Source organism: Propithecus coquereli, unplaced genomic scaffold (genome assembly GCF_000956105.1).
Source record: "Propithecus coquereli isolate 6110/MARCELLA unplaced genomic scaffold, Pcoq_1.0 Scaffold65, whole genome shotgun sequence".
Lineage (NCBI taxonomy): Eukaryota > Metazoa > Chordata > Mammalia > Primates > Indriidae > Propithecus > Propithecus coquereli.
In genome coordinates, this window is record NW_012152507.1 from 5607400 (window position 1) to 5624441 (window position 17042).

The following is a 17042-nucleotide window of genomic DNA, read 5'->3' on the forward strand; positions in this document are numbered from 1 at the left end:
TTTTCTTAAGAGACAGGGTCGCATTCTGTCACCCACCCTGGAATGCAATGCCCCAGTCAAAGCTCACCACAGCCTCAAACTCCTGGGTTCAAGCGATCCTCCTGCCTCAACCTCCCAAGTAGCTAGGACTATAGGTGTGCACCACCACACGGGGCTAATTTTTAAATTTCTTGTAGAGACAGGGTCTTGCTATGTTGCCCACGCTGGTCTTGAACTCAAACACTTCAAGCGATCCTCCCACCTCAGCCTCCCAAAGTGCTGGGATTATAGGCATGAGATACCACGTCCTGCCTCTTCCAGTATTTGAAAACTATTATCTGAATCAGTGAAGAAGTTGTTCGTGCCATTGACAAATAACTGAAAACTCTGACATATTAATATATTTTAGTTACTTCACTTTCATCTTACTCATTAATATAAATAAAAATATCAACCAACTTTGATATCAGAATTACACTCAGAGAGCTAGTGGTTAAACATTTATCGGCATACCACTGCATGTGCCCAAAATGTTAACAATAGTTGTCTCTAAGAGGCATAGAATTATGAATGATAGATCATCTACCAATGTCTCTGTATTTTTCATTTGTAAGTTATTTTTAAAAAAGATTTGCTATGGCAAAAACAAAACAAAACAAAACAAAATAAATTAATCAGTTCATGTCAAATTCACAACCTTTGAATAATTAAGATTACATTCAAACCATCAGCCAATCAATCACTTTCTGGAAATAGCAGGCTGAGGTCAAATGTAAGTGTCATTGCAAAGGTGAAAATCCTCCAGAATCCTGCCATGAATAATAACAGTGAATTACAGCATGCACACAACTTCAAAACAGTTTACAAAAAGAAAATAATCTCTATACTTCCCTAACCCCTATTGCTTTAGCATACAATAAAAATACAGGGAGTTAATAATCCAATTAAATCAACATAAACACTTAGAATTTGAAAAGCATTATTTAACTATTATTTCCTGAGTGTTTTCTATATCCAAGGATTTTCCCAGGTGTTGAGGACAAAAGTAAAAAAAGATGAATCTCCTGTGTTCCAAGAGATTAAATTAAGTGGAGTTAAGTGGAGAAGACAGACAAGTAAACAGGCAAATTTTTAAGCAGGCAATTATAATACAAATTAGGCAATGTGGGATCACCCAGGGATATTTAGAATCTTTAACAAAAAACTATATTACAAATATAAAACTAATCATGAATGCCAATTTAAATGAAATACAACTAAAGGAGAGAGTAAAGTATAATCAAACTTAAAAAATAATAAAAAAGATTCTCAGTAGCAAGAATGTGCAGACATGAATAGTAACATTTACCTTTTTGCGGCAGTCAAAGCTAGAGTCACTCCTCAAACTCTCAGCTAGTCAGTGCTGGCATTTTTAGAACTGGCTTGGCACAACAGTCCAATACTAACCTGAACTTCTAGTTGCATTCAAGATCGTCCTGCTCATGCTTGTAACCAATGGCTATGTCACCATAAGAATTATCTGTAAGACATGCTAATTGTTTCTTGGGTCATGGCCCTTTCTGCCGTAAAAATTCCTAACAGTAGAAATCAATTGAAATGAATGTGTGAATGGAAAAAGGTGGGTAGACAGACAGACTTGTTTGGTTTTTAAAATTTTTTTGCAACCTTACTTAAAAAAAAAAAAAAGATACGTTATTCAGTAATCCACACCACCTATAGGTTCCTTCTATCTAGGTAGCAAATATTCCTGTTTTATTGATGGAGTGGCAGAGCAATGAGGGCCTTTCCAAACACCCAAAGCTGGTATAATAAAGTTGTACATTTCGCTTCCAGACAAATACTCTGTTAAAACTGGGGCCACAATTTTCCCAGAAGAGATATACAGCTGTTTCAGACTGAGTTGAACCATACCAGAGGATACTTGGAATTCTGCCTAAAATTCCAAGAATAGGAGGAAGAAGAGATGGAGACAAAAGAGTAAAGAGAAATATAACTGCTGGTGGTAGGGTTGGAATCTCATACTTGCTTCCAAGATTTACTCCTAATTCCACCTTGTTCCCACAGGCCTCAACCCTAACATCAAAGGTCTGAAGAAGACTAGGTGGGATTCCCAGGACAGGACAATCAGCAATAGCAGCAACAGTACCACCACCCCCTCACTGCCACCAGCTCCTTTACCAGAAAGAGTTGGCTGGTGCAGAACAATCCTTGGCAGTGGGGTATGAGGATACCAGATGACTTTAGCAGCCTGAGCAGGCAACAGTGTGTGAAGATAACCAAGGTACAAATACTAATCAGAAAGGTTTTCTTTAGCTCATTTATTTATTTTTGCAAGTAGCTTCAAAAAGGAATAAATTTCTAAAGGTCCTCAGATTCTTAATTGTTTCTAGTTCATTTTTGAAAGTGTTTCCTCTCCATTCAATTCAGGAAACAGTAACTGATCACTGATCACCTTCACGGTTATGTACCATTCCTGGAGATGCAAAGATGGACCACTGCTCTCAGGTGGGGATGCCAGACTCATAAATTTATAGAGGTGATTTGTGCTCTAGATAAAAGTATGCCCAAGAAATTAGCAGTCTTTGGTTTATTTTTGTCCCTGAGGCATCAAAATGTTTCAAATAGTAACTTTATCCCAGTTTAAAACTTTTAACTAAAGACTGTATTTGCGGCCGTGCGCGGTGGCTCACACCTGTAATCCTAGCACTCTGGGAGGCCGAGGCGGGCGGATTGTTTGAGCTCAGGAGTTCAAAACCAGCCTGAGCAAGAGCGAAACCCCGTCTCTACTAAAAATAGAAAGAAATTAATCGGACAACTAAAAATATATGGAAAAAATTAGCTGGGCATGGTGGCGCATGCCTGTAGTCCCAGCTACTCGGGAGACTGAGGCAGAAGGATTGCTTGAGCCCAGGAGTTTGAGGTTGCTGTGAGCTAGGCTGATGCCAAGGCACTCTACCCCAGGCAACACAGTGAGACTCTGTCTCAAAAAAAAAAAAAAAAACTGTATTTGCATGCCTTTCTAATTCTAACATCCTGTTAGAGATGTTTGTTTTCAAACTGGGACTTTCTATGATAACAATGACCTTTCTCTTACCGAAATAATTCAGCCTTGATCATTTTATTTTATTTTATGTAGTGAAACAGAATAAAAGCTGCTCACTATGCTAATATTAATATTAAATCATAGCAACTTATTTTATCATTATAATTTTGTATATGTGTTTTTTGGGGAGGATTTTTTTAAATAAACTTTTTATCTGAGAATTGTTTTAGATTTCCAAAATAGTTGTGAAGATATTAGGTTCCCAGATAGCCCACAATCAGTCATCTTACATTAATATGTTACATTTGTCACAATGTGTTTTTAAACTACTCCGATCACATAAACTCTTCTTTTCCATGTTTTATTTGTAAGAGTTTATAGAAGATAATACAAAAAGTCCCCTACACGAATTAGTGTAACAGTGAACTGTAAACACTGAGTGACGGGATTGTTCCCCAGAGCATCAAAAACATGGTCCAAATCCAAGTACTTTCCCAAGGAGAAGTCATGTCCAAAGTGAGGAGTGAGGTCCAGCAGGCCCATTCACAGGACTCACCACTTTGACTAGCTCCATGTAAAGACAGAATATTTGGGTTGGTATTTTACAAAGAAGAGATGTACTAGCAAAAGCAAGAAAAAATCAGGAGGCAGGAAGACTGCTAACCCTTAAAAGTAAATTAACCCTTTAAAAGTAAAACCCTTTAAAGTAAATTAGGGTGGGGCAAAAATTTCTGTAGATTTATTTCTTAGGGTTCCAAGTGCCTACATTTAGCATAAACTACCTCCATGCCTAGCAAAATGCTTATCACATACAATAAATATCTTCTGAATATAAGTGAATCCCACTTTCAAAACATACCATTGTATAGAAAACTCCAATATATCTGTTTGATATCAAATTTGCATTTATCAATGTTTCATCGAGATGTTATTTTAAAAAAAAAAAAAATCATGCTCCTTCCAACATCAGGCCCACATATATGTAAGTTATAGTTTTCCCTCAGGCTTAAGTGGAAAAAATATATGGGAGACTTAAAGGCTATGTTTTCAACAATCATTATTAAAAAACAATAAAGGGTAGTACTTCATTTAAATACTGAAATCAAGTCTCTTCTGTATGCAAATAGAAGGCTAAGGAGAAGGGAGGGGAGGTGGCCCATCCTTGTACATAAAGCGTGTTTGCTTTAGGCTGTAAATGAATTCCTGGAGACACGGTGAATGTAGAGGTCAGGATCAGATTTGTGTGAGGAGTTTGGAGGTCTGGGGCCTAATTTCAGCCCTGCCACCACTCATTCTGTGAGCTAATTACGTGTCGGTTTCCTTATCTATAACATGACATTACTGGACTGGATAATCTCTATTCTACCTAATAGGTCTAAAATTTTTTAAATATGAAACTTAAAACACCCCAAGATACCAATTTAAGTTCACTTAATACAAACCAATTTACTTAATTCAACTGTGATAAAGGGAGTTGGACTTGAAATTTAATCTATTACAATAATAATAAAATAATAGCTAATCTAATTGAGCTATTCTAACGGCTTTATATCTTTTGACTCATTTAATCTGCACATCCACTCTTACAAGAAGGTACTGTTATTATCCCAATTTTATAGATGAGAAAAGGGTATGTAATTTAACTGTCCAAGGTCTCACAGCTGGTGAATGATAAAGCCAGGATTTGAACTTGGACAGTCTGGTTTCACTGACTCACCTACACTTAAGTAGGTGAGAATTGTGAATTAATTACCAAGGAATCTTGAGAACTTGTCTTTTTTCACTGAACATCCCATGGCTGGAAGATTTAAATCAGAGGCAATGGTGGAGGAAGGGGGAAAGTATCTTGAAGGGTATTAGAAAATGATTTAAGTTTTTCATCTCTTCTGGGATTTAGTCGCAAAATATAGTCAGGGAGTTATGCAAATAAACGTCTGAAAATTCATGGATCTGGCTGTATTTTGTGCTGTTTTAGACAGAAAATCCCATATTAAAGAGGTTTCTTTTAGCCTCTTCGTGAAAGAAGACAAAACAAAAGCTTCTATTACTCACTAAGGCATAGATCTGGTATCAGTGTTCATAAGACAAGCAATACATTTCCCTCTTCACACAATATGTTATATGCAGGGATTTTGTTTGTCCATAAATACTTTTAAGTACTACTCTGTTCTGTTTCTCAATATATTCACGGCACTCTAGTCTATGTGGAAATAAATTCTAGAATCAAGGCTATAGTTTGGGATAGTCCTAAAGCCAATGTAAGTATGTTAGGTATGTAACTTTCATTTCTAAATTATAATGTCATTATTTCTTCCAATGATATTATATTATCTTACGCAGTTAAAAGAGCTGAAACCTCTTTTAACTTAAATTAAATAAAAATGGTTTTTATTTTGAGCACACAAAGGTATCTTGGGAATTTGTACAAACAGGAAGTACAGCTGAACTTCATGTAGCACTGGAAAACAAAGCAGCTTCTCATGCAAGCTCTCACTCTTCCTCACTTTCTCTCTGAGACCACATCATCTCTGCTTCACTCTTCACATCCCCTGCTACACTTGGATTCCCCCTGCTTGTTCATTGGCATACTTGGCCAGCGTTTATCTGTTTATCAGCATACATGCTCTACAAGTCCAAGTCTAAATACTTTTCAAGGTCCAGAAACCATGGCTCTCAGCTCTGTGTCTTTTAGTTTAAACTTTCAAGAAAAAGAACTTGATTAGTATACCTTATAGGACAGAGGTCTACCAGCCATGGCCAAATGGGGTAGGACCACGTGGAAACCTGGCCATAGGTGCCTACCTTTCAGCTGAGATTGGAGGTTTGGGGGAGGTAGTTCTCAGAGAAGCAGGCAAGGGCCAGTTGCACTGCAACCACCACTACCGCGTGAGGTAAGATTTAGTAGTACTGCATTGCCATCCCATCATTCAAAGCTATGGAAATAAACCAAACACTGAAATGCAGGCCTAGACAATCTACAAGAGGATCAATTACAGGTATTGTTTCCAGAGAGACTGTTAGGAGCATTGAAACACAAGACCTCCAGAAAGTATCCTAACAATGTCTGTCATGATTGAAATTTCCATTAGCTATTTTACTTGTGAGTGGCCTGTCTTCTCCTATTTTGAGTGAGGGGGCCAAGAAACATCCTGTATTCAGAGTGAGAGGAGGTTAGGGTTTGTCATGCTCAAGGAATGCAATTAACTTCCCAAAAGGAAATTAATCTGCTATGTGGAAAAATCAGCACTAGTAAAAAGAGAGGACCAAATCTAGATCTTTTCTTCAAGTAGCCAGAGATAATATCTTGTCACTATGTCAGAAGCCTGTGGGACTACTCAGCAGTTCCTAACAATTCCAGACTTTAATAGCTCACACAGGGTAGGCATGTGTAGCAGTGTGCTTATCCAAGCATGAAGGGATAGCACAAATGTGTAAGAGTAGATATCGCCCTATAGGCTACAATCTCCAGTTATTTAATCAAACACGAATTTACATGTTGCTGTGAAGGTATTATGTAGATTTGGTTATACTCCGCAATCGGTTGATTTTAAGTATGGGAAATTATCCTAGAAAATCTGGGTGGGCCTGATTCAATCAGGTGAAAAGCCTTAAGAGTAGAGCTGAGGCTTTCCTGATGAAAAGAAATTCCACCTGTGGATGGCAGCTTCACTACGTGGACGAGAATTCCAGCCTGCCCTTCCTGGTGGCCTGCCATTTCTGACTTGCCTAGTCAGCCCCCACAATCACGTAAATAATTCCCTGCAATAAATCTCTTAATATACATCTCCTATTGGTTCTGTTTCTCTGGTTGAACCCTGACTGATACAGCAAACTATAATAAACAATCATCATAATAACCCAAGAGACAGGTGTTACAATTAGCTCCACTTATAGAAGAGGAAACTAAGGTAAAGAAAGATTAAGAAACTTGCCCAAGGGGACCCAGCTTCTAAATGGTGAAGCTGGGATTATAATTCAGGCAGCCTGATGGCTAGACCTAAGCACTTTACACTCTATTCCACAGCTTCTCTGAACGGTTTTACCAAAGTAGGCAGAGTCTAACTAGCTAAAAAGCTATTTCTTAAAATTCATTTTGGATTGCCCAAAAAAATTCTCTCAACTTGGGCATGACCAAAGAGTTTGGATTCATTTTGGATCACACTAAAAGTTCCTCAAACCTGAGCACAGACAGCATGGATTTCAAATATAGGTTTAAGAGACATGCACTGGTGTCTACACCTCTAACCCAGGGGATCCGACTCCAGTGCCCTCAGAAAGGCCTCTGAAAAGCTCTGGGCGTATGGACTTCCAGAGGCTGTGGATTAATATAAGACCCCTGTTTTGAGGACTTAAATAAAAATTGTAGAAATAGGCCATGGTTTACAAATCTCGGCATTCTAACATACAAATTAGTTAAACTGGAAGGAACAATATTCTGGTTCATCCATAAGCAATGCAGAAGAACTTCAAAGAATGTTATACAGGTGAGAATGCAACATTTACTAAGGCAATTTGCTAGTATATATGAAAAGTCTTAAAACGTTTATATATTTTTTTGTTCCATTAATTCCACTGCTAGGAATTTATCACAAGAAGATAATCAGTGATGGTCCATAAAAATGCAGGTATAAGAGTCTTATCACAGCATTATTTATAATAGTAAAAACTTGGACATAACATAAGTGTCTAACGATAGGAAAATAAAGTTTGGTATACCTACGTGATTAAATACCATTAAAAATCATGTTATGGGAAAATGGTTATAAACTCTTATTTTGTAAAAAAGAAAGTTATAGACAACATCCCAATTTTATTCTAAAAAAGTATACCCAGTATTCACAAAAGACTGAAACACCAATATACCAACAGTAGTTATCACTGGACTACTAGTGATTTAAATTTTTTTCCTTTTTTTTTTGTATTTTTACAAACTTTCTGTAATAAGAATATATTATTGTGTAGTCAAAAAATTTAATCATAATTTCAAGAATATTTGCTAAAATTGGAAAATGTTCACATAATGCTAAATAAAACAATTGAAAAACAATATATTCGTGAGTCACTATGTTAAAATTATAGTATCTATTTGAAAAGATAAAAATCAGAAAAAACATATCGAAATGTAATAGAGACTATGGTGAGGTGGGATTATCAAAGATTTTCTTTTCTCTTTATATAATTGTTTTTTCAAAATTTTCTATAATGAACATACAGGCATATCTCATTTTATCACACTTTGCAGACACTGTGTTTTTTACAAGTTGTAGGTTTACAGCAGCCGTGCATTGAGCAAGTCTATTGGCACCATTTTTCCAACAGTATGTGTTTACTTCATGCCTCTGTGTCACATGTTGGTAATTTTCACAATATTTCAAACTTTTCCATTATTATTATATCTCTTATGGTGATGTGTGATCAGTGATCTTTGATGTTACTACTGTAATGGTGAACTTAATGGATAAATGTGTATGTTCTAACTGCTCCACTGGCAGTTCCCCCATCTGGGAGAGCCTTTCTCCTTGGGCCTCACTATTCCCTGAGACACAAAAATATTGAAATTAGGCCAGTTAATAACCCTACAATGGCTTCTAAGTGTTCAAGTGAAAGGAAGAGTTGTATGTCTCTAACTTTAAATCAAAAGCTAGACACGATTAAATTTAGTGAGGAAGGCGTATCAAAAGCTGAGATAGGCCTCTTGCACCAAAGTTAGTTGTGAATGCAAACGAAAAGCTCTTGAAGGAAATTAAAAGTGCTACTCCAATGAACACACAAATGACATAAAGCAAAACAGTGGTATTGCTGATATGGAGAAAGTTTTAGTGGTCTGAATAGAAGATCAAACTGGCTACAACATTCTCTTAAGCCAAAGCCTAATCCAGAGCAAGGCCCTAAGTCTATTCAATTCTCTGAAGACTGAGGGAGGTAAGGAAGCTGCAGAAGAAAAGTTGGAAGCTAGCAGAGGTTTGTTCATTAAGTTTAAGGAAAGAAGTCATCTCCTTAACATAAAAGTGCAAGGTGAAGCAACAAGTGCTGATGGACAAGCCGCAACAAGTAATCCAGATGTAGCCAAGATCCGTTGATGAAGGTGGTTACACTAAACAACAGATTTTCAATGTAGATGAAACAGCCTTCTATTGGAAGAAGACACCATCCAGGACTTCCCTCGTTGGAGAGAAGTCAATGCCTGGCTTCAAAGCTTCAAAGACAGGCTGACAGGGGCTAATGTAGCTGGAGACTTATTGAAGCCAATGCTCATGTACCATTTTGAAAATTCTAGGGCCCTTAAGAATTATGCTAAATCTATTCTGCCTGTGCTCTATCAATGGAACAACAAAGCCTGGATGACAGCATATCTGTTTACAGCATGGTTTACTGAATATTTTAAGCCCACTATTAAGACCTATTGCTCAGAAAAAAAGATTTCTTTCAAAATATTACTGTGCATTTACAATGTACATGGTCATCTAAGAAGTTCTGATAGATATGTACAAAGGAGATTCATGTCATTTTCATGCCTGCTAACACGACATCCATTTTGTAGTCCATGGATCAAGGAGTGATTTCGACTTCCAAGTCTTATTATTTAACAAATACCGTTCATAAGGCTGTAGCTGCCATGGACTGTGATTCCTCTGATGGATCAGGGTAAATTGAAAACCCTCTGGAAAGAATTCACCATTCTAGATGCCATTAAGGACATTCGTGATTCATGAAAGGAGGTCAACATAATATCAACATCAACAGGAATTTGGAAGAAGTTGATTGTAACCCTCATGGAAGACTCTGAGGGGTTCAAGACTTTAATGGAGGAAGTCACTATAGAGGTGGTGGAAACAGCAAGAGAACCAGAATTAGAAGTGAAGCCTGAAGATGTGACTGAATTGGTGTAATCTCATGATAAAGCTTGAACGTATGAGGAGTTGCTTCTTCTGGATGAGCAATGAAAGTGGTTTCTTGAGATAAAATCTACACCTGTGAACGTTGTTGAAATGACATCAAAGGATTTAGAATAGTACATAAATTTAGTTGATAAAGCAGCTGCAGAGTTTGAGAGGACAGACACCAAATTTTGAAAGAGTTATATTGAGGATAAAATGCTATCAAATAGCATCGTATGATAAAGAGAAATCTTTTCTGAAAGGAAGAGTCAATCAATGCAGCAAATTTCATTGTCGGCATATTTTAAGAAATTGCCACAGCCACCCCCATCTTCAGCAACCACCACCCTGCTCAGTTAGCAGCCATCAAAATCAAGGTAAGACCCTCCACCAGCAAAGAGATTAGGACTCCCTGAAGGCTCAGATGATCACTGGCATATTTTAGCAATAAAGTTTTTTTATTAAGATATATACACTGTGTCTTTAAGACATAATGCTATTGCACACTTTATAGGCTACAGTATAGTGTAAACATAACTTTTTATAAAGCTTATAGCACTAAGAAACCAAAAAATTTATATAACTCACTTTATTTGTATATTTGCTTTATTGAGGTGGTCTGGAACCAAACCCATATCTCCAAGGTATGCTTGTTTTCTGCTTTATAATTAGAACAAATGAATTTAGCTTTATTTAAAAGCTTTTTAAAAAAGAGCAGCGGTGTTAAAGATAGGAATTCACCACATGCAAAAGTTTTGAAGAGTGCAGTCCAGTTTATAAGGACTTTTTCTACCTGGAGTTTCTCTTCAGAATCTGTAGCCAAGAGAAACTACTGGGCAATAGATGGTGATAAACTTTGTAAGTTCTACCTACCATCCCTTGACAGCATCCCTGAACTGCCCGCACAAGGCAGTGTGCCAGGGACAACATTATCTTGAAGAAACAGGTTTACAGTTGAGGGAATGTTTATATTTAAACACACTGTTAATCTAAATCCTTCAGTCAATCAATACTTTCCTACCATTCTATTATTTTCTTAATTAACAAAGGGTACTGATTCTCAATCCTCTGGTCCAAAAGGAGGGAGAATCACACATTTCTTTAGGATGTCTGCCTTATTTTGCTGTACTTACAAGTGTTGCACAAGGGCAGGCCTGCTCCCTCTGTATCTCTGGAGAGCTAGCCTACAACCGAAACAAGATCGGAAGTGGCAAAATCTTGTTACTAGGGCAGAAATGGATACTCTGATTTATTAAGTAGAGGAGCCTCTAATCAATAAGGATACTCCTAACCCTGAAATTGAATTCTTGGGACCAGGCCTGATTTCTGGTTTTACCTATAAGGACAAGACTGAATTCTGATCAACAGCAGTATAATGAGATGGGAGGTGACTGGGCTACTGAATGACTGTTTAGCAATTCTGTCCAGACTCAGATTCTTTCAGGAATCTGTTAGTAGGCTTTTGTGGTTTATAGTCCTAATCAATAGTTTTGAAGAATGTGATGTATGCTGTGCCAATAAGGGAAAATATCTGCATGAAAATTTGAAGTCCAATTGCATAAGGATATTTCTTAGTTGAAATAAAACCGTAACCTATGGACAGATTGAGAGCCACAAAGATATATACAAAGTTCACTCAAATACAAGCTCTTTAATATAGATTTTGTAGAATTGTGAAAATAACTACTTCTAAATTATACTGCAGAAAGGTAAAAACTAATATAAAGTATAGCCCAAGGGAAAGAGAAGAAAGAATTAAGATGAAATAATTTAAGGGCCTGGAGTTCCATGTGTTCCCTGGACTGCTAAGAAATCGGTGGCCACATATGCCCATCTTGAGAAAATGTAATAAATACAGGACCAGCTGCTGTTCCAAAGTTAACTGCCTGGTGATAGTTTAATTTGAAACAACTTCAGAAAATCCCCATACTAAGTACTATGGCAGTGGTAGGCCAGCCAATAAAACTTTTCAATTACCCAACCGATACAATATATAAATGCTTCATTTTCATTCCCATCACACTAGGGGGAAATGCTAAAGTTACATTTCTTAAAACCGCAATAAAACAACAAAATATGTATCTATTCTCTGTAGGATGACATAAACTGTTAATTCGTTCACATCTCCCATTGCAAAAGGATTCCCCCCCTGACAAAACCTGTATACACTTTAATTTTTCACCTTGTTTATGGCATTACAGATGCTCCAGCAAAAGTAATGTTTCTCTTATAGCTTAGAAGACATAATGCCAGCAAGTAATTACATATAGCTATAGTTTATAGAGGTACAGGAATCAAAACATATGGTCAGGGAGATGCTACGGAATTACAGCAGTTAAACTGAACCCAGCAGAACATGATATTTTAATAGATATATTTAAAAGGAGAAAAGCAAAAGCAAGTGAAATCTTTTTAATCTAATCTATTTAAACCACAATGTGATGTTGGTAAAGTGTCAAAATAAAATCCTCAACATCTTTATAAGACTAACAACAGGGTACCAGTGCAGAAAACCAAGACCTTTTAAAATTCTTAATGATAAAGTGATTGCTATAAATTTTAACATCATCAACTATTAATTCTGAGTATGCTGAACTACGTGCTACAAATATTCTGCATGTTGAGTCTCTTTCTGTATTGGGTGACATTTCAAGCCACAGCGAGGGGAAGGGAGTTGTAATGGGCCTTACTGAACCTGGAGCAGTACCAAATCACCATGAAGCTGTCTGACATTTGGAAGAAAACAGAAATGCAGTGCATATAAAATTTTAAAACCTAAAGTAATTGTGAATGAAGATCGAAACAGGAAAAAAATTTATCTTGGAAGAAAAAAAAGTTTTCCTATACATTTGTACATAAAGATTTGAACATGAAGATGTTTACTGCAGCAGCATTTCTAACTGTAATGAATTGGAAACAACCTAAATGCTATCAATAAAGGACTGATTAAATAAATTATAATAAGGCTACATTGTAAAATTTCATGTACTAGTTAATAGAATAATGAAGTGTAAACTGACATAGTAATACTTTCTAAATATGTTAAGTGAAAAAGGCAACTTGGCAAAAATATATGTACACACACATATAAATACACATATTACATATACACTCATATCCATTTATTCCAAATATTATTTGAATACATATTACATATATACATAGGAAGAAGACTAGGATAGAATTGAACCACCAGACTCTTAAAAAGTTACATATGGGATGATAAAGGCAGATAACATATATTTCTGTACTATTAAAAAATGTTTTCATGTGTTACTTGTGTAACTCTTTGGCAAAAAGAGATCAAAATCCACAGAGCAATGGAGGGTCCTTCGAGTAGAGGGAAATACAGGAATAGGACTATGAGTAGAGGTGAAATGTGAACAGTCTTTGTTCTTGACTATTTTCTCCTTTTTATTTTTCTCTTTCAGAAATAAAGAAAATTTCACTCAATTTTATGCTCATCTCCTGGAAAAACATCTTTATCAGTGCTATAGGATTTAAGGTCTTCTTAAGAGCCTTTTTTTAAATTATGAAAATTGCTAGGGTTTTAAAAAAAAGTATAGATAATATTGCATAGCTTAAGAAATAAAGCAGGCCGCGCGCTGTGGCTCACGTCTGTAATCCTAGCACTCTGGGAGGCCGAGGCGGGCGGATTGTTTGAGCTCAGGAGTTCGAGACCAGCCTGAGCAAGAGCGAGACCCTGTCTCTACTAAAAAATAGAAAGAAATTAATTGGACAACTAAAAATATATACAAAAAAAAAAATTAGCTGGGCATGGTGGCGCATGCCTGTAGTCCCAGCTACTCGGGAGGCTGAGGCAGAAGGATTGCTTGAGCCCAGGAGTTTGAGGTTGCTGTGAGCTAGGATGACGCCACGGCACTCACTCTAGCCCGGGCAACAGAGTGAGACTCTGTCTCAAAAAAAAAAAAAAAAAAAAGAAATAAAGCAACATAAATGTACTTGAAGCTCCCTGTGGATCCTTTCCTGATCCATTCCTTTGATAATCAATATCCTAATTTCACTATTTATCACATCCATGCATCTATCTATGCTTTTAGTACATATATATAGTGATAAAAAATAAACAACAAGTAATGCATTGTTTGTGTTTTGCCACATGGTCCCTGTTGTAACAACTCTGCTGTTGTAATGTGAAGGCAGCCCAAGACCATATGCAAACAAATGAACATGGCTGAGTTCCTATAAAACTTTACAAAAAGATGTGGCAGATCAGATTTGACCCATTTGCTGACCTCTGCTTTATATAAATGGTATCATACTACATTTATACTTCCACAACTTGCTTTTTGTCATCTAAAATTATGCTTCTGAGAGTTATCTATGTTGTTACACATAGCTATAGCTCCCTTAATTCAAACAGTGCTACTTTGAACTGACAAAGATTCTTTGCTTGGCCAAACTTTAGTTAGGCTTCTGAAACTTCTCCTAGGTCTATCTGTGTACTTCCTTGTAAAATCTAGGTTTAGGAAAGAACCCTACGGAGTAAATTTATTAAGAACCCCCCATCTTCAATATCTGATCACACTTGATGTCTGATCAAGTTCTTCATCCTTCACTGGAACTGCCTTTACCTCTGATGTTTATTTCTCTTAGTAATTTTCTGTCTACTGCCCCCTGCCCTGATCCTTTACTATAAATTCCCATGTGCCCATGCTATGTTAGGAGTTGAGCCCAATCCCTCTCCCCCACTGCAAAATCCCATTGCAGTGATCCCTACACCTGTCATGACATTCCTGAATAAAGTCTTCCTTACTGTTGTTCCACATTACGTACTATTATGTATACTTGGAATTGGCAATCTTTGAGATTTCTGTGCCAATTCTATGGAAGTGAAATGGTATCTCATTATCATATTAGCACACATCTTAATACTAGCAAGGTGAAGAATCTTTTCATATATTAATTGGCTACTAAGGCTTCATCTTTTGTGAGTTCCCTGCCATATTTTACTGATTTATTTGTCTTATTCTTTCGGATGCATAGTTTTTTATTTATCCTGGACACTAACCTTTGTTGCCTGTACGCACTGCATAGTCGTGACTTCCTTTTTCACGTGCTTTTGATATATTCATGCACATAGATTTTAAATTTTCACAGTCAAATTTATCAATCTTTTTCTTTATGGTTTGTACTTGTTGAACTTTGTTTAAGAACTCATTCCCTACCCCAAAGTCATAAAGATATTTTCTATACTCACGTGTTTACATTTCTACATCATAAGATAAATCGAATCCCATATAGATTAAAAATATCAATCAATTGTTCCAGCACCATTTGTTGACATATCCACTTTCCCTCACTGATCTGTAAGCCTGCTTCTATTATGTCACATGATGTAGAACTATATGTATTCATCTAATGCTATTCTGTTCCAGTGACCTATTTCTCTGCTGACAAAAAAAAATATCATAATTACATACAACAGTCCACCTCCCCGTCTTTTTTTTTTTTTTTGAGACAGGGTCTCACTCTGTCACCTAGGCTGGAGTGTAGTGTCGTCATCATAGCTCTCTGTAGCCTTAAACTCCTGGCGGGGAGGGGCTCAAGCAATCCTCCTGCCTCAGTCTCCCAAGTAGCTGGGACTACAGGCATGCACCAACGTGCCCAGCTAATTTTTCTATTTTTTGTAGAGACAGGGTCTCACTATGTTGCCTAGGCTGGTCTCAAACTCCTGGCCTCAAGTGATCCTCCTGCTTTGGCCTCCCAAAGTGCTAGGATTACAGGCGTGAACCACGAACCTGGCCACCTCCCCTTCTTAATCTTCGAAATTGTCTTGGTTATTTTTGCTCTTCCTTTAAATTTTAGATTCACTTTGTTGAATTTTCATTTTTTTTTTTTGCCCCTGAAGTTTTTATTTCTGATTTATAGTACAAATAAACCATTGTCACACAGACGAAATAAGGTATATCTTTTCTCCATCCTCTGAAGGGATTCCCACAAATGCACTACAGAAAGATGAACATTGAGTAACTGGCTTACCAGCAGACCAATTACAAGGTAGGAAGTTGAAGATCTGACTATGAATCCTGGAACAGCTGTGAAGCTATCCAAGTGTGCACTTCTAAAGTCACCGACCAAAGGTATGAACACCGCAGTCTAAGTCACTTCCCAATGTGCCCCTCACTAACAATGTTCAGTTTTCCCTTGCTCTCCTAGAGATCTTCATCCATTTTTAGGATGCCAACTTAAATTTGGCCACGTTGAATTCACCCAACACTCAGACGCCTCCCCTCCCTCCTTTTCCCACAAAGCTATGCAAACTGGGGAGGCCAAGGATAAGACTGCAAGAGTTAAAGTTTAATTCACACAGGTTAGCTTTCTTTCCAAGGAAAATATTATGTGACAATTCACATTTGAACACCTGGTGTAACACAAACTCCCACTCTATCTGGCACAGACATACTCAACATGCTATATTAAGTATAATTTCCATTTTATTTTTTTCCAATGGATAGTTTTTCTTCAGTCCTCAAGGACTCAACTCCTTACATAGGTTTTGGTGGAGGTCTTGGGGCAGCACCCGCAGGTCTAAATCGGGGTGGGGGTGTTCGGTCCTTGCGGGCTTCCCAAGAATGATTCCTGACTACCTTGCTGTGAATGGCACAACTCACACAGTAATGTAGCTTCACGTACAGCTTGGGAAGCACGTAGGCATCGAAGTCACTCGCTTCAGAAATGTCCCTGACAGCTGCGGCCTCCACTATGTTCCGAATGACGAACTTCTTTATGGCCTTGTCTTTAGGCACGCATCGGGCACAGTTCGTGCAGCGAATAGGCTGCACATGGCCACGGCCCTTTTTGGCACGACCGTTGTTCCTTCTTTTCTTTGTCATCTTGGAAGCGAGCACGCGAAAGAGCTTCATTTTCTTTTTTTTGAGACAGAGTCTCACTCTGTTGCCCTGGCTAGAGTGAGTGCCATGGCATCAGCCTAGCGCACAGCAACCTCAAACTCCTGGGCTCAAGCGATCCTCTTGCCTCAGCCTCCCGAGTAGCTGGGACTACAGGCATGCGCCACCATGCCCGGCTAATTTTTTCTATATATATTTAGTTGTCCAATTAATTTCTTTCTATTTTTAGTAGAGACGGGGTCTCGCTCTTCCTCAGGCTGGTCTCGAACT

At 37.5% G+C, this 17042-nt stretch overlaps 2 protein-coding genes across 2 annotated transcripts in view; both read right to left on the minus strand.

Annotated features, from left to right (window-relative positions):
* Positions 1 to 17042, minus strand: part of SH3D19 (SH3 domain containing 19) — a 105541-nt gene that overhangs the window by 82475 nt on the left and 6024 nt on the right. The gene's annotated exons all lie outside the window — the stretch shown is intronic.
* On the minus strand, positions 16201 to 16775 carry LOC105822995 (40S ribosomal protein S26-like). The gene has a single exon (XM_012660071.1). The coding sequence runs from the start codon at positions 16755 to 16757 to the stop codon at positions 16410 to 16412; it is 348 nt and encodes a 115-aa protein (XP_012515525.1). The 5' UTR covers positions 16758 to 16775; the 3' UTR covers positions 16201 to 16409.